This window comes from Anser brachyrhynchus (assembly GCF_964034855.1).
Source record: "Anser brachyrhynchus genome assembly, chromosome: 20".
NCBI classification, from domain to species: Eukaryota; Metazoa; Chordata; class Aves; order Anseriformes; family Anatidae; genus Anser; species Anser brachyrhynchus.
The window spans coordinates 10,715,517-10,742,981 of NC_137713.1; the positions used below are offsets into that span (position 1 = coordinate 10,715,517).

General features: G+C 44.1%; 1 protein-coding gene across 5 annotated transcripts in view; it reads left to right on the forward strand.

Moving 5' to 3' along the window:
- AUTS2 (activator of transcription and developmental regulator AUTS2) overlaps positions 1–27,465 on the forward strand; it is a 761,884-nt gene that overhangs the window by 687,423 nt on the left and 46,996 nt on the right. For all 5 annotated transcript variants that reach the window (XM_080562699.1, XM_080562702.1, XM_080562701.1 and 2 more), the window contains exon 6: positions 1,247–1,295. In XM_080562699.1, the coding sequence (XP_080418825.1) occupies positions 1,247–1,295 (49 nt within the window). The remainder of the gene's footprint in view (positions 1–1,246; positions 1,296–27,465) is intronic.

A 27,465-nucleotide genomic window follows, 5' to 3' on the forward strand; every position in this document is an offset into this window, starting at 1 on the left:
TCCATTTAACCAAAAATACAGCCTGCTTTCCGAATAGACAATATTTTAAAATTATTTTTCTGGAACCAGTGAGAGAACAGTTTCTATTGGAAGACTAAAATCTTCCTCAATGTTGCAATTTTTTCCCTGTTTGCAATATTTTGTTACCGAGCACATTTCTTTCTGTGCGTTTTCAAAAAGGAGACTTTCTCTAAATGGGGCTGTAGCCAAGATATAGTTCACAATTGAACAGCTCTGTGCATTTTGTGACTACGAAGATGCAATAAGTTTAAGCTTTAGGTGTGTGTTTGTGTGTACGCATATGTATTTATGAGTGTGTGCCGCGTACACATCTGTACACAGATGCATAAACTTAATGCTTTCTGCTTTTGGAATCAGGGAGTTCGTAAAATCAGCATTTGCAGTGTTACCTTCCCTAGTCTGGTTTCTCGCCGTTACAGCTTTTGAAAAGGGGAGCTCAGTGTTTTTGTGTGAAATTTAAAATATGGCTTTTAAATAATAGGTAGAAAGATGAACTGTAATTCTTGCATACAAACCACAGGAGTAGATAAGGAACTAATGCAGTATTAGGAGGAAAAACCTCCCATAGATAAGGATGCCTTGATGAAAAATAAAATGGATTATGAGTTTGTACAGAGCGTGGTGTCAAGAATCAATTATTCTGACAGAGACAAATCCTGTGTGGAAATATAAACTATACTAAATGCTAACAGTGGCTTTCTTTTTCAAAGAGTATATAGCAGCAAGTTACAAAATTAATAACCTAAATTATCTTCACTGCTTTAAAAATACTAAAAATCAAATGGTTGGCACAGTAGGGGTCTCCAAAAATACCTAAAAATGTAATTTAGAAACCCGCAATTCTGCAAATTCCTGAAACTGGGTTGTATGACTCAAAATTGTAGCTCTTCTCAGTTGCAAAATCGATGTCAGAACGTAGTGGATAATTACAGTACAAAAATACAGTTTGTGTGCAGCTAATACGTCAAATAAAAATAATTTCTTTCTTTATTAAATAGAGTCTTTCCAAATAAATATCTGCACTGCAGGGTGGTGAAGCACAGCCAAATAGCACCACCTTATGGACGTTTTCCTCTGAGGGTGCAGCTTCTGTTATCTCACTTGGTTTTGTCACCTGATTTGTTTCTCTAAAATATGTATACATATGTGTGCGTGTAAATATAGTGCGTACCTTTTGAAATGTATCACTTGCAGAAAATGTAACTTTTTTTTATTGGTCTTTCAGGCATCTGATGCCAGCTCTGAAAAACTGTTCAACGCTGTTACAAATAAAGGTAAGACTGCAATTCACATCACAAACATATTTTTTCCCCATACATTTCTTTTCATGGCAATTTCAATGGGAGATGAAATGTAACTTGTCTTGGAGAAATGTCGCAATCAGCTTGTTAGTGCTTTTTATGTTTCTCTTGGTTTCAGACATGTTCTGTATGCTTGGTAATTGCTTTGCTTAAGCAATATAAAATAAAGGCTTTAAATAATGCAGTGCCTGCCAGGTCAGAATTAATTTAAATAACAATATTAGGGAATAGTTTATTTTACAAATGGCTTTAATTTAAGCTCATTTAAATAACTGTAAGAGTTTTCAAAATGTTTTAACTTGATTGTTACTCATCAGCTACATGATAGACATGGAATTATGAATAGCCAATTTGCACTGCTGACAGTAATAACCAGCCAACGTTTAGTATTCACAGGATAATAGTCATAAACCATGGCTTGCTGTGCTGTGTGCTTTCTGTAGAGTTAATAAATGATATAGAGGGCCACATTTAAATATTCAGTATCCCATTAATTTCCTCCAAACAGCAATCTAAAGAGAGAGTGGCTAATGATATAACAGTACATTAAGGGAAAACTTACCCTAAATCAGTGCCAGTGAGCTTCTGTGCAGAGCTTGTCCTGAAGCAGCGTTATTAGAAAGACTGTTGGCTGTGGGGATGTATTTATTTATTTATTCATGTATTTATTGCATTGTTTTTATGAGGAGGGCTGAGGGAGCAGCTCCAGACAAGAGTTACGCCAAAAAGTATAATTCAAAGCCTTTAAAATGCGTCAGCTGTTCCTCTGCTTTTCACCCCACTGTCTTACTTCGTAATGGCAGTGTGTAACTGCCTAGTAATAGGAATAGGGTGTGCTTCTAGCTGTAAACCCACAGTGTTTTAACTTACCGGTGTTTTGGAACACTTGAATGAGTCTGCATTAGAAGACACAGATTAATTTGGTATTTAGGTTTCTCTTGTCGGCCACGTGTGGATTTGCTTAGTGTTGCCCTGGGTGTTCCCCACCAGGCTGGGACTTGGGTTTATTACTCCAGTGGGTCATTCTGGTGTTGTTTTGTGCGTTTTAATTCCATGAAGTGGTTTAAGTGGGGACAGCTATGTGACCCCGATACGTTTGGGATTCCCACGCTGATACACCATCGCTTTTGAGGTCTTCTGCTGCATATTGAATAATACTTATATTTAATTGCATTATGGATCCATATTCCTCTTTTTCATGTAATAGCATCGTTTGGAAATACCATTCGGATGGATGGTCTCGGTGGTCTAACTAGGTTATCTCACTTGGCAATCTGATAGATCCGTTTGGTTTAAATGAACTTACGGGTTTCCACCCAACCCCTCCACAGGCAGAGGTCACAGCCAAAAAGAAATAAAAAAAAGGAAGAGTTTTGTGTTTGAGTGACTCCGTAGTACATGTGACTGTGTCTTAATTTTGCAAATTCACTGTAAAAATCCACCATGGGGTTGCAGTAGCCATGGCCAAGGACTGGATGCGGCCTGCAGGCAGGGCCCAGGGCCGGGGCTCCTGCAGGCTGAGGGAGGAGGAGTAGGCCCCTCTTCCTTTTCCTCCCATTTTCTTTTTCGAACCCAGCACATTTCCCACATTCTTATTTGTGTTTACTTACCGAGGTTGATTCGTGGCATCTATTTGGTTGTGAATACCCATGCTTGACAGGGAGCCTTTTCTTCTGAGGTACTTTCTTTTGGTGATTTAGTTTCCTTGAAAGGATTAGGGTTTCTTTGTGTAGCCTAAAATCAACATAGGCTTTTCTAAGCTTTGCTTGGGAAACCATACACAAATAAGCTTTTTAGTTGATGGTAGATTATTCCTTTGCCCCTTATTTCCATCAAAATGGCGTCTTTCTTTTCTCCTCCTGAGTTTCCCCTTAAAGCCATATGCTAATTCCTGTTGGTAACATGAATGACAAGGGGAGAATCAATGCAAATCCAGGTGCGGCCAAACTAGGCCGACTGGTATTTTTTTTTATTTTTTTTTCCTCCACTGGGAGAAAGAGATTAAGGGGAAAGAGGGCGGAAAAAGCATCGGGGACAGTTTTGTTAAAGGGATTAGCATTCAGACCGCTAAATATCAGGAAAAGAGCCTCAGAAAGATCCCCTGTTTGGGGATAATGTCAATAATTGCTTGCAGCCAGGTGCAGGGGCTCTCGCCGTGGCTGTGGTTGTAGCAAGGCTCTTGCCTTCTCCGAGTGTCTGCCCTGGAGACGGCTGACGACTGCCCGGGCGCTGTCAGTTTGATATATTCCAAGTTCAAGTTCTCTCCCTGCAATTCAGTCTGTTTGCTTCAAAGCCAGTTCTTCCCCTGTGTTGTCCGTGGCTGCTTTTGCCAAAAGCAATAAAAATCACTTGTAAGAAAGGTCTCGTCTGCATTGGGTAAATCATGATGAAACCTTCAAAGCTCCTGGCTGAGAGACCAGGCTGGGAGGGCTCAGCAGACTGACAAGTGTGCATCCCTCCACGTCCAGGGCCAGGCCTCTCCGACGTCCCTCAGCTACCTGTGTTTCACACATACTTCATGTCTTGCCACTTCTGTATTTGCAGAATTCTTTACAGCTGAGGTAGCAGAAAATTACATAAGTAATGTATTCACAAAGCAGGTAAAAATCCTAAAGTGTTTTAGGTTTCTGTCATTTGCTTGTGGACTTCAGTGCTAACGATGAGATCAAGCTCAAGGTGTACGCAATTAGTAGGGATGTGTAATGTGAACCAGCCCTTTCCTCACAAATAGTAAAAATTAAAAAATCTAGGACAAAGTGGAAATTCCCACCCGCTAAGCCTCCCTTGAAGGGGGGGAATAAACCCATCAAAGAGAAGTCTCCCAGCATCCATTTAGGAGCTGGCTGCCCTTAGAGCTCAAGGGGAAGATGAGTCCTGTGAGTTTTGGGGAGTGCCCCATGGATGTTGGGACCCTTTGGGGCCGGGGTACGAGTCACAGCAGAGCGATGCCGTGTTTGAGAGGGCCGTGGGGTTCCCATGTCAGCTCTTTGCTGCCACTGCTCCCTGAGGTCCCCAGCCCTGTGCCACGTCTGCAACAGGGCTGGGGATTTGGGAGGAACGTGGCGCGTTCCCCAGGGCAGGAATCGCTGTGGCTGCTGCTGAAATGAGTAGTCCCTTGTCATGTACCAGAGCCCAGGGCTCCATCATTTGGGCAGGAATTTATGTTGCAAAGCTTAAAATTACCTAGGAAAATGATTGCTGTTGAAATCTGGGTGTCTGTGTTGGGAGGTGAGCACCTACAATCTCTCCGTGGAGGAGGAATGGAAGAGAAGTGCCTCGCCCGTCTGCAGCACCCCCTTTGTGCAAGCTGTGCTTTCCAGTTCAGGATTGCTGCTTATAGTCATGGAGTCTGCAAAAGAACATAACTTCTACTTACATCAGAGCGTCAACCTTAACACCATTAATCCTGGCCAAAATACAGGTTTCTGTTCATGAATTTTTGTAACATGACTTTCCAGCATAATTAAATTCCATTATCTTTTAATAATTTAAATAGACACATCTGAAGATGCAAAGCAGGCAGCTCCTACTACTGCTGTGTATTTAATTTATGTTAACTCCCTCCTACATACCCTTGGAAAACAGCTTTTCCTGGAGGGAGAAATGAGTCCCAAAGTGATGAAGTTTCATTTGTGCTGTATATTGAAGTTTGCCTTTGATCAGAAACACAATTGGGCTGTTACAGCTTTTTATGTTCAAATTGTTTACAGGATGTTCATGTAAACTTTATGAATCCTTCTGCTTTGTGGCACCACCAGCTGTCAGGGAAATATTTATACTCTCAGCTGGAGGTAGATCAAGGCGTCTGGGTTACTAGTCCTCACTGGTGGCTGAAATACCGGTCAGATCAAGCCCTGGCTTTTTAGGTGGCTCTACAGGAAGATCCTTCCCTGGAAAAACAGGCATATTGTTTTTTCTCCCCTCGTCTTCGGTGAATCATTTCTTGAGGATCCTCTACAACATCTGTTTCTGTAAACAAGTCGGGAGCTCAAGCTGGCAAGTGCTTCTCCTTGCTGATCCAATCCACAGGGGATCCTTGGCTGTAGAGGAGAGCTCGCTCTAAGTAAGCCAGCCCCACACTGGCTCATCTTGAATACAACTGGATCTCCTAGCACACAGACGGCACGTGTGCAGGACGAGCAGGGACACTGCCAGAGGACTGACTGCTTCCCCGGTGCCTGCAGGAACCTTCCTAACAGCCCAAGTCGCATGCTGGGTATTCTCACCTTTGCTTTTGACTTCTGGGGGGCTGCTCTCCGCGTGCTTTGGTCCTCCGTGCTACGTCTGCTCACTGAAGTGTTTCTTCCGAGGTTGGTGTTAGGGCTGTGGAGCAATGCCAGGGCTGCGGGAACCCCCCATCGGCCAGAACCTCTGGGACGGCTGAGTCACTGGGGCAGTTCTGCAGGCTTCTTTTTTGTGGCTGTGGGGATGGGCTTGCCCTCCCAAAATGATGCCTTGACAATGGTGTCTCCTTGCCTTTCTAGTGGAGACTGCTGGTGGCTTTGGATCTCTCGGTTATGCTGTTTCTTGGGTTTCAAATGACTTTTCAGCATTTTCCATGTGAAAGTTCAGTGTCTCATTAACAAGGGACTAAGCCCTTTAAAAAGTCTCCTATTTTGAAGACCCCAGGTTTCTTGTGCCAGCGAGTTAGATTAGAAGAAACGTTGCATCACTTTACTAGAACTTCCAAGTCAGGCAGACAAAAAAGTCAATACATGTCTTGAGACGGTCCTTTGTTCTACTGCACAAAAGAGCAAGGCAGTTATTTCTGTGTCATGAAGGCTTTATCTGAGCGAGGAATTTGTTGCATAACTTCCCCTTATGGCTGCATCTCCTGTGCACAAGTGGCTCCTGCCCATCAGTACTCTTTTTATACCCTCTGCTTTACGTGCTGGAGGGCTTTTTTGGCTGGGGTATGGGTGTCAGTCAGGGCCCCCAGTGCTGGGGGAGGTAATAGCAATTTTAGCTGCAAGAAGAATTCCCTGGATAATGTGATGTGCCTGAAGAGGTGGTAAGGTCAGAGGCAGCCTCTTTGAAAACCTTTTAGATTCTTAAATCTGAAAACTTACAATCTTACAGCACAGGAGCCTTCCAAGGCTTCATTGATAATTTTGAATTTAATCATTCAAAGCAAAACCAAACCATAAAAGAGCCAGAGCCAGGCATGGGTGTTTCCAAAATAACTGAAAGAGGCAGTTGACAGCATTGTTCTGGGAAGCCTTGTCCACTTGAACTTGTATCAAGTACCCTTTGGTCTCAGATGCTGATTGTATTCCTCTAAGTTCTCTTAAGGCTGTTGGTCTGAGCAAAGTCAAACGATTCCAGTGTCAGTGAGCAAAACGACAATATTTACTAATGCGTAATTGTGTCTGTTCTGCAGAAAGTATTTGCTTTACAGATTAAACTATATTTGATTTTCTAAAAAAAAAAAAAAAAAGGCTTATCAGCTCTGGGCTGCAAAATAACCAGTGGTAATCAAGTCAAAATAAGGTGGAAAAATTCTTAAGGATAAGAGTGGTTTGTTGACAAGGATCTTGACTTGACATACCTCCAGATGAGTGGAGTCCAGGCTGGAGCCTGGCATGAGATTTCATAAATGGAGCATCCTGCAGACCTCCCATATCTGGCCTGCTGTTAGTCTCTCCCTTGTAATAAAATGTTGTTTTCTCTGAAAATGTATGTTTATTTAACTAGGTCTCTTTTTGCTTCACAATCTGGATTCCATTCAGTCAGTTACCACTCCAATTAACTAACAATTATTTAACATTAACAGTAATTACAGACGCCAGTTAAGCGCCTACAGATGTCAACTGTTAGCTTTGTACCTAATCACTCAATGAAATGGAGAAAGTTCAACAAACATCAATTAGCCAAGCAATTAGTATGAGGTAGGAAAGAGCATGTTATCGTGTGTGAGCTGATTCAATTTATTTTATTTTGTCAGTAAAACACACGCACGCAGACAAGCAGCAGTAAGTCGCCCGAGATTAGATAAAGCTATTGTTTTGCTGTTTATACAAGACTTTTCCCCTCCTCTTCTTTTCCATACATAACTTAAATGTGCTTTGCCAGGCATTTGTTATCTTATCAAATACATTGCGTTTCAATTGGAAAAGCACTGCAATGTCATTTTCAGCAGAGGCGGAGGCTGTTGACGTGGGGTTTAGATGCGAGTGTGCCCCAGCAGAGCTGTCCCCGTAGCCAGGCTGCTCCCGCCTGCACCTGCGGCGTGGACCCAGCACGCTTACGCAATGGCTGCGTGGGTTCAGATAACGCCAAGCACCATTAATTGGTTTCTCCGTCTCATTTATCGATGCATTTAACGCTGCTGTTTGCGTGACTCAGCTAGCAGACCGCACGAAGCGGTTTGCTTCGTCTGTGGGCAGCAGGGGTTGAGCTGCCCCAGCAGTGGGGCGCTGGCTGCCCGGAGAGGCCACACCGTGTGCTTGTGGGGTTTGAAGGAAAAAGAAGGAATGGGCCATAAATTCATTTTACCACCAGAAAAAAATGGGTTATCTCTAGCTGTGCAAGCCTCTCTGTTAAGGTCTGTTGAAGACCTGTAGACCAGTATGCAGCGTGTGGCATACGCAGGGGTGCCCGGGCTTCCCGAACACCCCCCCCTGTGCCACTCGCCCACCGGTTCCCCTCTGCTTCCCTGCTTTTCGGCAGGATCTGCTGTCTCCTCACTTGGCACCATTTCACACTCTTTGCTCAGGCTGTCTTACATCCAACTACTGCTAATTTTAAAAAAAATGCACTCCAAAGTATCTCACATCCTACAGTTATGTATCAGTCTTAACACTCTGGATATCAGTAGGAGTTTCACAGGGACAGCTATATGAATTGTGCTTTTTTTTCCTTTTTATTTTTTTCATGTAAAAGTCTCCGTAGTTGCTTCAAACATCAGAGCAAACAGACGTTTTTCTTCCCATTTTTAACCATCCCCCAAACAAGAACGCCTTTCAACTTCATCACAGTGCTGACATATTTTAAATGTTTTTCCATATAAAATGATCCCACAAAATATGATATTATTTTATCATGCAGACTGCCCACAGAAGTCAGTGGAGTTATTTGAATTAGTCATTGTTTTCCGGAGTGTGGGAACAGATGTGGAAAACCACAGGCAGATCTCTCCCTTGCTTTCCAAAGTCTCAGCTGGCTTTTTTTTTTTCTTTTTAGAAAAACACACACACACAGTCTGAGCATGTGAAGAAACCCTTAAATGTGTGACTTAAGTGCAATAATATTTGTCTGAGTAGGCAGAAAGACTGAAATAAAGCTTCCAAGTGAGAACTACTGTGTTCATTCCAGCAGCAATGAATACCTTGCAAAGGATGATACTTTAAACTGGTGACTTTTAGCTTTTTCATGGCTCAGCACTTGTTGGTCCAAAAGCAAAGGAAGGGCCTTGCTGTAAAGAGACACCACCGTTTCTCCAGATCCAGAGAGGGCTGGAAGAGGCCATTATTACTTCCATGCAGCAGAACAAACAGACCCTAATTTGTCCTCATTTAGGCTTCAGTTCAGTAACCTGCTTCGTCGCATGACTGACCCTAAACACTTGTTAACACTGAGAGTTTACTTAAGTGCTTTGCTGGATGAAGGCCACAGGATTAAATCCTGTGACACCGTGGAGACTTTCAGCCACCCAGGAATCACTTTTATTTTCTTCTTTTTTTTTAATATTTCACCCAAATGCACCTGTGTTAGTGAGGGGACGCTGCCCAGAGGGGCTCAAGCCCCTGCCACCGGCTGCTGTCCCCATGGGGTCCTCCTCTCGTCCCCACCTTGCTGCCACCGTGGTGCTTGGTGGAGTCTGTGAGCTGGGTTCATCACCTCACCGGCAAACCAAATGCTGCAAGAAAAGGGCGATGATTTCACAGCTTGTTGCTGCCAGACCTGGCGCGAAGGAGGGGGCAGAGGCAGTGGAGAGAGGCTGGATCAGCCCGGCCACAGCACAGCTTCACCCTGGGATCGTTCCGTGCTGATGAAATTATTTAGTGTAACATGAACTATTTTCCAGGCTAGATTTGACTAGCACTGGCCTGCATTGCTGCCAGGAGCATGCTGAGCAATGCTTCAAGTAGTGAGAGAGTGTGTTTCTGAAAGGGTGTTAGGCAGCATCCAGCAAGCTGTTTAAAAAAGCCAGCGTAAATGTATACTTAAAAAGTTGCAAACAGAAGAGTAGATAAACTTGATTTAAGTGCCTTTTATAAGAGTTAACGACCTTGACTTACATATACTAGGAGAGTAAGGCACGAGCTGGGTTTTTTTCCCTCTTTACTTACCCAAAAATATTTCTGAAGACTTTTTTTTTTAAGCTTAATATATTCAAAGTGGGACCCAGGAAGAATTTCCAGGTCTGAGAGCTCTGGACTCAACCCCCACCTGACTGCTAGCGCCTGTGTTTACTTGAGCAGGATTTCCCCCGGTGCATGAAATCCTGGGTTCGGGCACGCTCACAGCTTGCCCATACCTCTCTGGGGCCACGTGCCTTCTACCTCAATCCTGTTCACGCCCAAAGGAACTCCCCGAGCCCTGTGTCACCCCACTTGCCCAGAGCTGTCCAGGAGTCATTCACAGCGTTTGGAGCATGAGCCAAGCCCCCTTCTCCAGCCCTCTAGGGGTACCTTGTGGCTGGGTCAGCACCGTGCTCCGCGGTTCCTTTGTGGGTTTCCGCAAAACGTCACGGTGTCAGTAGGTGAGGTCGATCTGGAGGACTTGGGCTGTCTGGGTCAACGCTTTGCCCATGATGAGGGGAACAGTGAGCGACCCGTGCCATCGCTGGTGCTCATGGCTTACTGATTTTTGTTAGCGTTAGAGTGCTGGGGAGAGGGATGAGGCGTAGTGCTGCTGAGCTCCTACAGCAATTCGGTGTCATTTCCAAATATTGCAAGTTAGTGGGCACTTCTGAAAATTGGAGCCAAAGTAATTTGAGTGGCTTGTAATAGGAAGCAGCTGCTGCAGAGCAAGCTGTGTCCTAAGAAAAATGGCTTTATGAAAATAGGTCTGCTGAGTAATAAAGCCACAAATTAATACTTAGTTCATTTACTAGGTTGTTAGTCCCATAAGCACTAAAAATGCATTTGTTAAAAGAAACAGCGTTATAAAAATCAATTGCAGATGAGCAAAACCCCCAGTTTTACTTCTGTTTGCTGGTTTTTATCATTGGCTGTTCATACAAGCACTGCCTCTGCAGATTTCAGCAGGTGTGACTGCTGCGTGGGCATTACAGTCTCCATTGCTTTGCCACAAATCAGTTTGGGATTCGATTTTGCTGGGTAGAACAATGGCACCATTTTGTTCCGCCCCATGGTAGTAACTGGGTTTTGTTCCTCTCCTTGCTTGTGTTTCTGAGATAAATGATTATCAAAACCTGACTTTGGCAGTTTTTTAGTTTTTTTAGTGCGACCTGTCTCTGAGAGGAGGGGCGAGAAGCTGTGCCAGCGGTACAGCGTTATAAATCTCCAACCTCAACTCCACTGCTGCTTTGAAACTTGAACTAACAGCTCTGCTTGGCGCTTCGGGGTAGTGCAAGGAGCACGTTGTCAGTAAGGGAATTGGTCTCCCAAGGTGATCCTCAGTTTATTTGGTTGTGGAGGGCAGTGAGACACTTCTAGCTTTGCTAGATGGACAAGGATACTGAGTTTCTGATGCCTTTTAGAAAGATTTTCTTAATTCTTTCTCTTCTCCTTGGATTTGACCACATCTAGATGAGGTACCTGAACAACTGCTGATACTCTTGACACTCTTCCTGGGGTCTGAACAAGGCTTAATTGAATTGACTGGGAGAAATAGGATGAACTCATGGGTTCTCACCTCACTTCTTCGTGAAGAAAGACAGAGGAACAATCTTGGTCTTCAGTTCCGTCTTAATTCATTGCCAGAAGTTCAGTGTTGTGTTTCTACCCTCCAATCAAGTGAGTGTTGATTTGGAGGTGAGGATTGTTGGTGGATGAATAAACAGCCTTCGTTTTCTTTGGGATCTGGGAAAGAGTTGTCATGTGGATGGAAAAATGGAAAGCTGTTAGTATTTCAGAAAGAGCAATGAGGAGCATAGTGCTGACCAGGTTCTCTGAACACTCGCATCCGGCTGAGATGAGAGCATGCGCAGAAACAATACGAGCAGTCATGAAACACCGTATGTGTCCTCTTTCACCACACCAAAAGAAATCCTGAGATTATATCAGGCATGCTTAAAGCAGACCACTCTGGATAGCGTGTTTTGAAGACCGTGGTTCTTGAGTAACTGGCTCATTATAAACGCAGTTCATATTTGAACAGTCACGTCTGATTGCAGAATAGGTGAACAACCCTTAGAGTACACAAGCAGTTGCATGTAGGCTGCTAGACAGATTAACTCATGCTGACACCAGTCGTGTAACCGTGCCTGCGGTGCTGCGCATGGCAGCACACTGTACGTAGAGATTTCGTAAGCCGTCTGAGGCCGGATCCGCTGCCCGTTGCCACAGATGGATGGGTTCCTTTCAGCTTGGTTCAGACTCCAAGGCACATCCTTGTCTTTCAGGTCAGAAGCTCATCCTTGAGCATTTATGAGACTGAACCAAAACCAAATGGTTCTATGGGGAAAATTAGAAAACTCTTGCTTGTTTCGTTGTTGCAAAGGTCACTTTTCTTTTCGTACAGCCTTTCTCCACGCTACTGTCAGGTTTCCTTCCTAAAAATGGCCTGTAGTACCTGCTGTTGTGTTTTCCCTGTGGTTTCTCTAGATGCATTGTCCCCAAAGTACACTTGGCAGGAGAAGAAATGAGAGCGCTCACCTCTGTTGCGAGTGGTGGATTAGTGCCAGTCTGCCTATAGAGTGCTTTCCTGTACATGCATCTGCATAAACATTTTACAAAAATAACTCTCTTCTTCCAGTGACCCTCTTTAAAAGATCATGGCCCAGCGCTGTGAGGTCAACAAGTGCTTTCTGCCCGTCCTATGATGCAGACCGGATGCTATGTAAAGCCTGTGCTGATAAAACCCAGTTTGATCAGTGAGAGAAGCGTGAAACATTTCCTCAAGTGTTTGTAGTGATGACCAACACCATTATTTCCAAAGGCTGCCTCTGCAGAGCCCAGTCCTGTGGGATGTCAGTCATGCTTGTGGGCATGGTGGGTGTGAATCCAGCTTGCTGGAACAGCCACATGAACAGCAGGTGAAAGTCACAGCTCAGGGGGAAAGAATCTGTGTCCTGCCCTCCTTCTTAACAGATCTGTGACGTCTTACCTCTGTTGTGAGTCTTCCTCTTCCAGTGATGGATCTTGATTGACTTTATTTTCCCTGTCTGCTTCCACATCTGCTCCCCGCATCTATATGCTGGCTTTTATTCTTATATAATAAGTCTTTGGACCATCTTTTGGCCCATTTGCACAGCCCCTACACTGTGGAAAACAGGCCCACGGCTGGGGCTTGTGGGAATTGCTGTAATACAATTAAAGGATGATAATAATCATCTGGCAAGCTGTTACACTTGTCTGGAAAGGGCTGGGTAATATGTGCAAGTGGGACAAGTCTGCACATCTTCTGAATTAATAAAAAATTAAGTTTGTTGGCAATCCAGCGTGTAGTGGATTAACACCTTGCTTAAATAGGTAGCTGACAACTTCGGGGGGGAGGGGGTTGGTGCTTTAATAGTTAAGCTGGTTTTCTTTGTCTTCACATGCCCTGTCCGGCATCTCATCTCATTCAAAGAACCTAATTGCTCTCCAGCCTTTCAACAGCACATCGTTTTAGTACCTCGATGCCAAGACAGTTATTCACCTAAAGGCCTCATTATGTTTTGCCAGTACATCAGGGGGCCAAAAATAACTTGACAGTATCTGCTCAATACCCAGGTCTCTACACGACAAACAAATAATTGGGTGAAGCAGACCCTAAGCACAGCGCAGCTGACACAGACCCCTGTGTGCCCAGCCCTGAACGACAGCCGCCGCCGCTCCGACCGGCTCGTGTCAGAGCCAGCCCTTGGGCAGGACACGGGGACGACAGCTTTGGAAGCGTCCTGGTGGTTACTGCACCGAGGGTCTCTCCTGCAGGCCGTGCCAAGTCTCTGCCGTTTTCCTGCAGGTGAATGGCTGACATCTTACAACAGAGGCTGAACAACAGAATTTGAAAAAGCAAAAGCATGCACGTGCTGTCATCCGAGAGGGCTTATGGGTGGGCCAGGAAATGATCCATCTTCCCCTTTTAATCTGATCTTATAATTAATTTAAAGTTGATTGCTGCGAGTGGCTGTGCATACTTAAAAATTAGATTAGCCAGTAAATTGTCTCTAATGATGGTTTTTATTGCTCCGGTAGTTTACACAAAAGCGATGAACGCGCCTTTCTTTGGAGCACTTTGATGCATCCAGAGAGTGCAGGAACAGATGGCATCGGGGTCCCCAAAGGCAAGGGCTCCCTGCTAGGACAGACGCCGCTGGTCATCGTCCCTTGCCCCCCTGAACGTCTTGCTGCCACAGCAGGCACCGTGCTGCCACCAGGCGTTGTGCCTCGGCTTTCCAGCCTGGAGCATCCCCAACCTCTTTGCAGCACAGGCCCTAAATCGCCCTGTTTGTCATCTTGGCAAACCCCAGATTTTCAGAGGCTGCTACAGCTTTGTGCTCCCGTGTATCAGTAGTGGTGCAGCTGCACACAGTAAAGCACACCGGGGGCCTTTAGCGTTTAGTATGTTATATTACTAATCCTCTGCGACTTAGTGTATGTGATAAAATAGAGTGGATATGTTAAGAAGTGTGTGACAGGTGCCGTAACTTAAAATTTCATGGGATTGCTCCTTTTCTTAACACTAATGCTACCGTCTGTGTGCATACAAATCATGAGTTTCAGCCACATAAATGCAGGTGCACATGCACACAGGTCATACCGGCAGCCTTGCATGGGATTAGGATTTTCCTGTTGAAGTCCCCGTGCTTGCTTTTTAGGCACAGTCAATGTTAGCAAACAGTGAGGCAGAGGAATAAGGAACGTTGCAGTGCTACCAGAAGTTGTTCATAAAGATGCTAACGCAAGGAAAGTTTGCTGTTTTGGCAAAGAATCTGTAGCATTTTTCTGCAACATTTTATGGTTCTTTGGCTGCTAGCCGTTAAAAGCAGGAGTGGCAAAAAACCCTTCCAGTCAGAGAGCTAAGTAAACTTCAAAGCCTAAAATGTTCCATCTAATTTGTAGGTAAAAGTTTGCTTTCATAAATACCATGCCTGCGTTGTTTATTCTAGTACATATATAGCGAGATAAATTATTTGCAAATGAAAACAAATAAAAGGCAAAGAATGTGATTCAATCTTTGAGCTGATTCATCAGAAGAATGATAAACAGATTTTAGCAGTTTTCTTTGGAAATGTAGGTTTTGTTTGCTTTCCTTTGGCTTACCGTGGAAAAATGATTGCTGCTTATATTTGATAGTTTATCGCTGTACCTACATTTTCTCTCTGCAACTTAAACTTTGTCCTTTGTAGATAGAGTGAGTATGTTCTGTTAGGCTATGTTTTTAATATATAAAAAGCATGCAGATAACTTGCTGTGACAGGCAGAAGGTAAATGATTTCACTAGATCTCTGGCAGCTCAGACTTTTCTGAAAAGGAAAGAAATTGCTTATACTCTATTTACCTTTTCCCCCGAGGAGTACATGTGAGATGTAGACATCGCGTACTTTTTGACGTGTTGTATTAGGGCTTTGTATTCATCACAGCAAAACCCAGCCCAGAAGCAAGTTCACCGAAGGCTGTTTGGTGGTGTAACATGCCGAACCTTGCCTTGTAAACAGGAACATTCCTCTGATTTTATTCAGTAGTGAGCATTGTGCTAAATGGGAGCTTTACAGAGTAATAATTCATGTCATACTCTGAAGATTAGGATAGTACAGGAACAGGACTGGAGACGCTTAAATTTAAGTATAAAATTTTAAAACTAGAAGCAGCACAAGAGAATAACTGAGGAAATGCAGTTTATCATGCATGTGAGCTGGAGAAGATGAGGTATGGGACAAGAAAGTCCACAGAAGTGGATTTGTGTGGGAGACGTTCTGCAGCTTTTTAATGCAAAAGACGTAGATAAGAACAGCCGAGACTGAAGAACAACCAAGATACTTGGAAGTATTCAAGGCACAGTCTGGATAAATAATCACCGTCAAACTATATGGAAAATTCTTCAGTGCTGGGCTAAGTGCTCCTTGAGTTAGAGTTTTGGGGGATTTTTGGCCCACAGATTACCAAGGGAGCACAGTTCAATGCAGCTCACGTGGTTTCTCAGCACAACCTTGCCCAACTTCAGCTAGCACAAGCCCTCCTGAGAACGCCGTGCTTTTGCTTCAGTGGCTTATTTGAGTCAGCTTCAACATGTTCTTATCGGATTTTAAACCCTGAGAGCTGCGTGTTCATGGGCTTGTGTGTCCATGCCACCTCTCACTGATTTAATGCTCTGAAATTACTTTTTTAATTAATGCTGTACAAAGAGCACCACTGCTCTAGTCCCTTCATACAAATAACAGGATGGCAGATGGTCTGGGTGTGACACAGGCAGAAAAGCTGGTATTTTGGGACAAAAGTGTGCTTTCAGCTTCACTTGTGTAATTTTGAGTAACATGGTTGAAATGAGCTTATGTGGATTTGTGGAGGTGGAGACAGGCTGAGAGTTAAGTCCCCTGGTAACATTTCAGATCCCATTTTCTCACATGAAGGAAATGTAGATCCAGGCATTACTTGGACAGCAGCGGTTAGTTTTCAGGACAAAAGGTTTTACAGTTATGAGCTATTAAAAACATTTGACTTAAAAGACAAACCGAAATTACAGAGCCCCATTTCTCTCCTATACATTTGCAGGAATGCAGTTTCAAATGCATATATCTATGTATGTTTTTAATAATGCTCCATCGTTTGGCGTGGTATCTTGCCAAAAATGAAATCATTAATGAACTCCACAGGGCATTTATGCACATCCAAGGCGGCTCATTACGTCTATTTTTAAGTACATTGCTGTGTTGATGGCAAAGGGAATTTGTTGAAACCTGTAGCGTAAAACTTGTAATTGTGTTTGCTAACACTTGCAAAAGATTACAAATGTGATCCGAAGCCCTTTGAAGTCAAGAGGAGTAATGGGATCATTAGCATAGGAATTAGTACATGTTTTTCTAACTGGGTGCATCTGCAGGGTGCTTTGGGAAAAGCTTCCCTCCCGTCCCGTCCCGTCCCATCCTGTCCCATCCCCTCCTGCCTGACGAGCACGCGTGGCGCTGGCGGGACCCTGGGGCTCCTGCAACGGGTCCGCACGCTGAGGCTGGCTTTGGGTGCCAAAGCTGCTCGGCCTTACAGCCAGTGCTGTGGCTAACACTGGGCAACTGCCTGCGTGCGTGGGAGGCGTGTGGTGTGACTCTCCCATGTTGGCAGGCTGAATATTCCCCGGAAAAGATGTTTTCTCCCCAGCGACATACGCACAGCTGCATTACCGCCGTACAAACTTACCCTTCGCAAGCAATTGAAACAAAGGGGCATGAGAGCCAAAAGCAACCACAGACTTTTTGTACAGCAAGGTGGCAGGAGCCTCCTGTTGCAGCGGGAGGCGAACGTGAACAAATAATGTGTACGTCTCTGCAGAAGTAGAGGAGATGCTTAGCTTTCTGCTGGTGTTCGGGTCTCCGCAGGTATTTAATGGGTTTTGCTGAGACATGCTCCCGATTGTAAAATGGTTCTGGAGCTGACAGACTTTGCTCAAGGCAAATTCTTTTCATTAAAAAAGGATTTAACTAATTAGACCCGACTGTCGACTGACAGGTTAATTGATAAGGGAAGTGGGCCCAGTAACCCGGAGGTGAGATTATATTGGGACTTTAAATCTTTATAGTCTCTGATAAAACTTAGTCTTCCACTGGAATGTCAGAGAAATCATGCTGGCTTTTTTACAGGGCACTGTGCCTGAAAAGGTCTGCAAAAAATCTCAGTTTCCTAAAATTCATTTTTCAAAACAGGTTGGATCTGGCAAGTTATTCTAAGATAAGGCTCACTGAAGGTGATCCAGGGGAAGCTTTGCACATTTGTATGCTTGGGCTGACGGCTGGGGCCGCCAGGTAGTTCATGTGTAACTTTTTCATTTATTTAATTATCTAACATAAAACTTAATGCATCTTATTTTAAACTGTTGAAACAAGTAATCACTTAGCCTGATAAATATTAGTTCTGGAACAACTTCTTACTTACAATTTGCCTTTTAAAATGAGAATAAACTGGGAAACGTGTTTACTGATGGATGGGAAGGAAATGGTGACCCAGGGAGCCTGGCTGGGTCTGCACTGCGAGCTGCAGACAGATGTGACTGCATCAGTTGACAAAGGAAGACCAACCGATGTCATCTGCCTGGACTTCTGTAAGACCTTGGACACGGTCCCACATGACATCCTGGTCTCCAAGTTGGAGGGAGATGGATTTGATGGGTGGGCCATTCAGTGGATGAGGAATTGGCTTGGAGCTCACACCCAGAGAGCGGTGGTCAATGGCTCTGTCGGGCCGGAGGGTGTTGACAAGCAGCGTCCCTCAGGGGTCTGTCCGGGGACCCGTGCTGTTTAATCTTTATCAGTGACACAGACAGTGGGATTGAGTGCACCCTGAGCAAGTCTGCAGATGACACCAAGCTGAGTGGTGCAGTCGATACAGCAGAAGGAAGGGATGCCATCCACAGGGATCTGGACAAGCTGGAGAAGTGGGCCCAGATGAACCTAATGAGGTTCAACAAGTCTAAATGCAGGGTGCTGCACCTGGGTAGGGGCAATCCCAGACAGGAGTACAGGCTGGGAGAAGAACTTAGTGAGAGCAGCCCTGCAGAGAAGGACGTGGGGGTTCTGGATGACGAACAGGAAGGCTTCTGGTCATTATTATTTCAGCCGTGGGGAAAGCATGTTTGATAGGGTAGGAAGATAGTAATGAAAAGACCAGGAATTATAACATGGTCTGGAGAAATCAAACTGCAAAACTGTCTCGACCTCCGAACAAGTTCCTCAACACCATAAAAAGAGTTTGGTGGACAAAAGTCACTCATTCATATGTAAGCTTTCTGTTTTGTCCAGGTTATTGCTTAGATCTGGACCTTAACCTCATTTATTTTCCCGTGTCCGGATAACATCTCGTGCAAGAGGCTGGCTGGCAGCGTGAACACCGCTGTCGTGCTGCACGGAGGGGCTGGGCCACGTGAAAGAGCTGAGGAATGGGGCTGGGCAGGACGGCCGCTGTCGCTTCCGCTGCTGTAAGAATATGACTGTAGTTTAAACCTGATTTTTGGCAGTGTTTCTAAGGAAAATCAGTAATATAAAGAAATATGTCCTGGTAAGCTGAGAGCAGCATATCACTCATCAGATTCAAAGGAAGGAATTTCAGCAGTTATAAATGAGGTGATTTACACTTGCTAATAATAGCTGTAAGTAGAAATTTTGGGGGATGAATCCTAAGGATTTATAATGAGGGTTATTTCCACTGGCATACTAATACCTCACTGTAAGAGCTGAGACATTTCTGTTACAGGCCGTTCCTCTTGGACAGGATTAGCTGCATGGGTTGCATGTATTAGTATAATCAACCCTGCTACAGTGTCAAAACATAGTAAGTCAATGCTATCATAAAGTCTAAACCCACCTTGTTTTTCTTTTCCTTTTTTTTTTTTTAACCTTGTGCTCCATCTAAAATAAATAACTGAAAATAGCTGAATGGATATAATCCATTTCTCCAAAGGAAGAAAAATAATTGCCTTCAGACTTCTAACTTACCTGCCAAATTGCATCCTGATGTGAATTGCAATGGACAAATTATAATCTTTTGAGACAAGGAAAGAAATGATGGAGTCTGTAAGTGACCCTTCCCTGGTAGGCACAGTCAAAATGAAACTAAACTTGGCAAGTGATTTGCACTCACATCAGGGAAGAGTTGGTCCCCGGGTCATCCTTGAAAGGCATTGACTTATGAGTGAGAAGAAAATAGCTTGCAATGCACGCTGATGGCCTGAGGTTGAACAGAAGGCAGTTTCAAGTGCTATCAGCATTATGCAGACCGCAAGCTCTATATTCCACCACTTAAAAAAAGGAAAGAAAGAACAAACAAACAGAAAACAGAACAAAACAACAAGAAAAAAACACAGGAGGAGAGAAATCTAACCCAGGGAGTCTCATGTTTGCTGGGCTGAGCTTGCAAAGGCATTTCTTACAAATGATGGTGCCTGCAGAGATGGCCACATCAGCAAGATCTGACCATCTGTCTTCAAGAAGTTCAATACTTCCATTTGTGCCCCAGCATAGGAATAGTCTTTTGTTTAGCCCTGCACAAGCTGCAGTGTTTGCGAGCTGTTTCAGGCTGCTGTGGTTATTTAGGAGATGCAGTTATTTAAGATGCAGTTATATGGTAACAGCCACTCCGTGGGCTCTCTCTTAGTTTACCTTGTAAGCCAGTACTCTAATTAAATGTAAAGCAATTTCAGGATACGTTTTTGCAATGTGACATAGGTATCATATGGCTATATGTATTTTGAAATTGCAGCAAGTATGCGGACGGTTACTTCAGTGGAGTCAGAGATTTGCACAACGTGTTTCAGACTCGGTTGTGCCTTTTGTTCTGCCTTTAGTGTGTGAGTGATTTCTCTGGGACTCAGGGCACTGCGGTGCACAGGGACAGGGCAGCCCGAGCTGTTAGCTTCCAGGAGGTCTTTTACAAGTGGCTGAGACGATGCTGAGTGATACAGGTCATAAAGGTTTGTTTCAAACTTGAGAAAATACCAGTGAAATAAAAACTTCATTTTCAGGCAGGAGAAGGGTTTGTGCAGCTTGTTTCCACTGACCCTGCTCAAAGCCCTACTTTGTCTGTACCTGAGTAACTTGAACTGTTGTCTAAAAAGTCTTTTGCTATAACATCTAAGAATAAATAGTAGCTCCAGAATAGCCTCCAGAGTATACTGTAGCATCGGCTGTGTGAAGAACCTCAAAATGTTGTAATTCCCCTGTAGAAAGGATGCTGGTGTTAAGCCAGAATGGCTCAGTGAGCGTGGTAACTTCTGCAGTGCATGGTGGAGTTGATTCTTCCAAGACAAATGCACGAATTAAAATGAGAGACTATCTTCCCTGTTCCAAAACACACATTCTTACTGCATAGTTAAATGGGTATGGGTTTGCACACGTGTATGTTGTGATTTTCTAGCCCTTTCAAAAGTGTCATTGTCTGTTTTTTTGTGTGTGTCTGTATGTGAAATGTTGTCCAAGTGACTCCCTAACCTCTTGCACAAAAGTCAAACGATATAGACTGCAATTTTATAGCTTATGTTGAAACTGAAGGACTCGCTGGTGTTTTACTAGTTTACTTAGTACTGTTACTACATTTGCACATTAAGGTGCCTTCAGGTGTGTCCTCAAAATGTGCATCCAAAACACTTGCTTTCAGCAGGCTTTAACTCTAGCTCAGGTTTGGATGGTGCAGGTCAGTTGACAGATTTGCCACTGGTTGAAACTGGAAAATCAGAAGCCAAGTTAAGAGCTTTTTACCCAATCTGAGTTATCTAAAAATGGATCTTTGATTGTTCATGAGAAAGGTGCTCCCCTTGTAGATGGGGCTGGATAGAAGAATTCAGACTGGAAAAATAAAGAAGGGAGCAACTTCTTCTAGACTGGTTTATAGATAGCAGGAGCCAGTACAAAAAGGAGATAAAAGGTTGTGTTCCATTATAAAATGGATGCGCTGATTTGGCAAAAAATAAGACCCACATTTTCCAAAGCAGCTTCTAGAATAGCTGTGATTGTTTTTTTAACCTCAAAAAGATTAAATGTCATTTGGTAAACTTGGTCTAGAAGATGGTAGCACAACTGCAAGCATTTTCTTAGGGAAATGTGAGCTGTGGAGGTTTATTAATAGGATGTAGAACAATTATTTGTTTGTGTGCTTTCCACCCTCAGGAATCCTTTCCTTTATGTGTTCTAAATAATACAAGACATCCTTGGCAGCAGAATCCCCGCAGTGGTTAATGTCAGATTGTTATCAGATTTGGCAGTGATTGTTTTCTAATAATATGTGTGTTTTTCCCTTGCTGCCCATGTAAGAGTGACAGTTTGCTGAAACTCAATGCAGGATTAAAAAAAGAAAAAAGAAAAAAAAGTAAAACACTGAAAACACATGCCCTTCTTAGTGTAGATCGTTTTTACTGTTCATATGCCTTTAGTTATTGAAGAAAAGGATTTCCAAGAAACAGAGAAGAGATGGGGTCTGAAATCCTCTTGCTTTTTAGCAGGGGCTTGATCCTGTTCACGTTTGGGCTTGGAAATAACTTTCCTGCACTCCCAACAGAAGAGCCGATGAAACTCACAGCGTGCATCTCAGTATCGGTCTTGTTCTGGAAGCTGATCAGGGGGCGTTGATTTAGCAGGCCTCACAACAGCCCAGGGAAGTGACGAGGGTCTTCTCGGAGAGAGCAGCAGGAAGCCCACGCGGGGTACGTGGCTGGCGGCTCGGGTCTCTCCTCCTCGGGCCCTGCCGTCGGTGCTGGGGCTGGCCGCAGCCTCGCGCGGGGCCTGCGGGCAGCAGGAGCCAGGCTCTCCTCCTCGAGGCAAGCTTCAGTGATGGCCGGACCAGGGCCCGTGTTTCCGACTCTGCCCCTCCCCAGTCCCGCGGGCAGCCCGCAAGGCCGAGTGGTGCCGGAGGAAGCTTTCTGCCTGGCCGTGCCATCCAGGAGCCTTGAGAAGCGGTCCTCTCTTGCCTCTTCAGCCATGGGCAGTGACAGCGCAACAGCTGTCAGGAACCTAAACTGAACCATCGACTCTCCTCCACTGGGCTGTTGCCTAAACAAAGCTTTTTGATTACCAAATATTATCCACCTCCCTGAGGAGCCCGGGCTGCTCCCCCAGCCGCCTTTGTCCTCTGGAAGGGAACATGAAGGATGAACCGAAGCTGATCCTGGGGCAGGATTAACGACCTGTGATGTGTCACTTCAGGGAAGGAAGGGCAGCGGGTGAAGCTCTTGTGTTATGGCAACAAAACAAATCAGCGGTAGCTGATCGCAAACCTCAGAACTCACCTCTTTCAGAAAGGGATTAACTAGCTGAATGCGCTTGTTTAGACTGAAAGCGATACGGTGTTAAGCGTAACCCTTTTATTTTAAACTATTTCTTCCTGTGGATTATTTTGGCAAAGCAATGACCCTGGATCAATGAGCATCCCTTAATGCTAAAAGTTTTAACTAGGAATGAGAACCTTACGCGAGCACAAGGTACTGGGTGTTATTTTTTGCCTTGTCAGTCTTCTTCTCAAGATTATTAGCAAGATACTCACGCCTTGTCCACATGATATTTTTTGCTGGAAGCTCAACTGTTGTAAAAGGTTTAGAGTGATTTTAGTCTTATTAACAAGAACATTAGGAAGTGCGTAGTTTGTTTTAATGTATTGGAATTTATAAACTAGAAGATGGTATATTCTTCAGAAAGAGAAAAAGATTGATTTAGCAAAAGAACATACCTTTTGGGGTGAGCCTGTGTGGTGTTCAGCAAAGGGGAGGTGACACATGCTAGCCCAGCCCCAACTCCCTGCCTTAGTGATACCTGACAGCACGCTGCTGTGGCCAAGGACTGCCCTCAGGTTACAGGAGAATCGCTGTAAGATTTAGTTTTGAGAAAATATCAAAGGTGGAGAAAGTATATTTTTCTTTCTGTGATTTTCTTTGCTGTGTTTTTTGTTTGTCAAATAGCGTATCAGATAATACCAAGTAATTACACTTATTTAGTAGCATCAGAAGTGGTTCCTATTTCAAGCAGTACTTTTATCTCAGTAAATCTCAGTAAATGTGTCTGACTCAAATGAATCTGCCCTATTTGAATAAATTTTCCAAGCAGACATCATCTTTAGAAGATACTAGTGAGCTCTTAATGAATGCTTTTTTCTTCATAAAATGAAGAAAAGAGCGATAGCCTTGTGATATGGGAGGAGATGCTTCCTCTTTGCTGTGCTACTTAACTCACATCTTCCAGCAGCAGTAGAGAGCACCTGAAACCGCATCCCCTTCTAGCTGGGGAGATGGCAGGTGAGATTTCTGATAGCTTTTAGGATTGTAATACACATTTTAAGTAGTCCTAAGCCGTGAACCTGTCATGTCGACAGATGTACAAACACAGCAGAGATGTTTCCATTGCTCCCCTTGTGAAAAAGCACTGCAGACAAGAAGAAAGGTAGTGGAACTGGAACGACTTGTATTTAGCAGCCACATAAGATTTAGAGGAGTGAGTGACAAACAGATATTTTCATTTTTTTAAGAGTCTGATGATGAAACACCTGTTTATGTTAAATAAATAGAACAGCTCTAATTACCAGGATTTTTATCAGCTGAGATGTGATCACTCCATGGAAAAATGACATATTGAAATGAAAGCATTACCTGGGATACCAATTTGTTATCTGTAGTGGGAAACATTAAGGTTATTACTGGGGAATGCTAGGCATTTTCATTGAAATCTAGCTTGGTTAAAGCGTGCTGTTACTTGTGCCAGATGGCACTGCCTTGATTCTGATGTTTCAGAAAGTGGTGCTTTTTCTTCTGAGTCGGTGTTTAATCCATGCTCATGCATTGCCTTTAGGTGTTCTCTGATATCTTCTGAAGATGATGTCTGCTAGCTGTAGTGGCTGTTTTAAAACTAGGTGTGGATAAGGTGCCTCCCTTCCCCTGTATTTTCAAGTAGGTGGCACTTTGAATAGAAAAAAGCCTGCAGTGATTCACCTACAAATGGTTGTACTTAACAGATGTCTGAAGTACTTCTGCAGCATCTATTCACCAGAGCATAAGTACACTATTTCTTTCTTTCATGTATTTATGGTTACTTAAACAGCTTAAAGGTAGTTCAAAATATTATTTCATATGATTTGAAAATCAACTTTTTACTGTGAAAAAAACATAAAATGTACAGCATAATGTTACTTGCCAAGTGTGTATCTCTGGAAGGAATCAGCATCTCAGTTGCTTCACTGTTACATCTTCTGCATCATTAGTGGAGTTCAACTACAGACTCTCGTCTGCTGTTAGAGAGGCCCTTGCCTCTCTTAAGAAAAAGTGAATTACCACAGTGATAATAAGATGCAGCATTACTGCCTTTCATGATTTTATCAGGAGTTTCATGTTTTGAGGTTTTTTTTTTTGATCTTAGATTCTGAAGTAATATCATTAAGTGAAAGGCACTCCCTTTCATGAGGCTAAAAATGAAATGCAAATAAAGAAAACCCTAAATATACATGCCATGGTTTTTAAGGCAGTCCCATGGGGGGAGACATTGACTTATGGTGATTTTGTACGCTTGAGATTAGGAATGTTACAGTTTGGTCGAGCAGTAAGAAGCAGCGAAACATCTCATGTAGGCATAGCTTTATATCTTCTGCATATTTGCTGTTACTTCAGCCCAGTCCCTGTGTCCTAGGTAGCATTCGTTATGCTGTGCACACCTGGGTCTCTGTGTGTGGCTGTCACTGCTGAGGTTGCAGCTGGTTTGCAAAGGCTGATTCTTTTCCCAGAGCTCAGTGGCTCTTAGAGCCGGACAGGTGTGAGGTGGCCTCACCGGTGTCATCCAGGTCCTGCATGGAAATAGCAGCCATCCTTTGGCCACCATTCCCATCGCACAGCGGCTCCCCTGTAGCTTTTTCTAGCTTGTCCTGCACACAGCAAGCTGTAGAAGTGAAGGTGGGTTGTGCCACGCACGGGAACTGAGTCTGTGCTGCAGGTTGGCGAGCACAGCCCCAGGGTCAGCCTGTGGCAGAGGCTCTTTAGGGGCGACTGCTCTGTTGTCCTCCATGCCCTCTGCGGGAGGCTGCGTGCTCCCTCCAGTGGGGCAGGAGTAGCTGGTGGGCTGAATTAATACATCAGGTTGGAACTGAAGCAGCTGAGGAGCTGGTGTATGTCCCCTTTTGCTGCCACACCTTCTCGACAGTAGCAGTCAAAGAGTGGGGGACTAAGTTAGGATAGCAGAAGGTGGCTGTCCTGGCTGAAAGGTGCTCAGTATCTCCCTTGACATTAAAACATGAGTCCATGCATCTTCACATGCCGCAGATATGCCAGCGTGCATCAGTTGTGTTTCCTTGTTCTGCATTGTGAGGAGCAAAGCAGGTGAATCGTTCTCCCAAGGTCCGGAGGGGAAGAGAGGTTGCAGTGCATCTTCTGTTAGAGCAGGTCACCAGTCCTCCTTCACTGACTTGTAGCCTTATAAGAGAGACCTGCAAAATAAGACAAAGGCATCGGAGTTTGTTCATTCCTCTTCTGTTGAACGTGGATTATCCATTACGGACTGCTACTGTGAGCAGAAGCAGTGCTGAGATCAAGTAATCAAATTCTGCTAGGGATTGCACCAAGTATATCTATATAATAAGCAAACCAAAAGATTTTAGTACTATGTCTGTGCAGAAAACCTTGCCTTTTTTCCCTTCGGACCAGTACTAGTACTGCCAGAAACTTCACTGTAGCTACCACCATAAATACTAAGTTTGTGCAATGCATCTCCTATTAAATGTGGAGTGCTGGGAGCTGAGTAAGCACACAAATCATTGCCTCAATTGTTTCAGTTTGCATTGGCAACCCTGTTGGTAAATGCAGAGATAAAAGTCCTGCCTAGAGCAACCTGTATTAACCAAGCCAGCCATGTGAAATGCATCCACTTATTTAAGTAAATCTAACAGCTACTTGGCTTTGAACAAGAGCACTTTTTTTTTTCTTTGTGGTTTCTTTAGATAATTTCAAGCTCAAATGCAACTGCTACAATCCAATGTCTTCTGGGCAAAGGTGGTTATAAAATTGTGGTGAAAAACATTGGCTTGTAACTGTTGGACAAACTTGTCTTTGCAATGCTGTATGCATCTGATATGTGATGGTAGCAAAACATGTCCTGGATAATGCTGCTCTGTGTTCATTAAAAGTCTGTTGAGCAGTGAGATGGCAAACTCAATTGTGAAAGCACAATTATATGTGTTATTCAAGATGAGAAAAAACAACATCGAGCACCAGAGTGGGGTAGCGAAGCCAGCCGAGCAGACAGAGCAATGGCAGATGAGGTTATGCATTAACAATTGCGAGACTGGGGATATGGGAAGAATGAACTATTCATGCACAGCACTGGCCTCTAAATTAACTAGGATGCTTCAGAGAAATGACCTGTGGGCTGCTCAATAGATATTTTTGTTCAGTGCACTGAAACAATTCAAGAAGATGTAAATAATTAAAGGCTGAATAAAATCTTAGAGACTGGAATAGAAAACATTGCAGTTGTTAAAAGCAATGGCTCAAAGCACCTTTGATGGCCGTGCTGTTGTCATTTTGCTCTATCTCCCAAAAGACAGAGATGAAGCAGTGTTTCGTAGATGGCCAATGGAAATGCGTACAGGTAAGGAGAGGCTGAAGGGCCTGGAATGGGGCATGGGGGAAATTGAGGGGCCACGGGAGTTAGTAAGGGAAACAGTAGAAGCAATAGCTGAAGTAATCCATCTCCTTCCCACATGGTACAAGCACAGGGCACATGCAGGGCAGTCCATGGGGAGCTGGTCAGGCTCCCACAGCTGATGCACAGCCAAGTTGTGGGACCCACTGGTGCAAAAGGGCTGGAAGGTACAGCTGGCAGAGGGGAGAGACGTCAGGCAGCTGCAGAACCACTGGGGAAAGGGCTGGGGTGGGTATTGTAGCACTTACCTGCATTGAGAAGTGTCCTAAACCCACCAGAGAGTGGCTGCTGTGCCAGCCCGCGGGATGCCCTACAGGGTGGAGGAGCCAGTCCAGGCACCTGCTCTGAGAAAGGGCTTGAAGCAGCGTTGGGCTTTGCTTTCCCTTTCCTCCACCCACACATTGTCGTTCAGACCTGTGTCCTAATGTGCCCGAGCAAACTCTGCGATGAATACAGCCGTAAGAGCTGCAGAAGTAAAATTAGACCCTTGTGAATGGTTAATTTTTTTATCTTGCCATCAGCGGCTCTGTGGCCCAGTCTGGGTTTTTATGTGCTCTGTCTCTGTAGAACGTAATCACCCTATTTCTAAGTGCATTTGTTTTTGCTCAGTTTTTTGTGCAACAAAGAGACTTAAACTTGGTACTTTACAGAATCGTTTAATGTTGTTTGTTTTTAATCTGTTGTGTGATTAAAATAGATTAATGTTGTAGTAACATAAAATCCCTC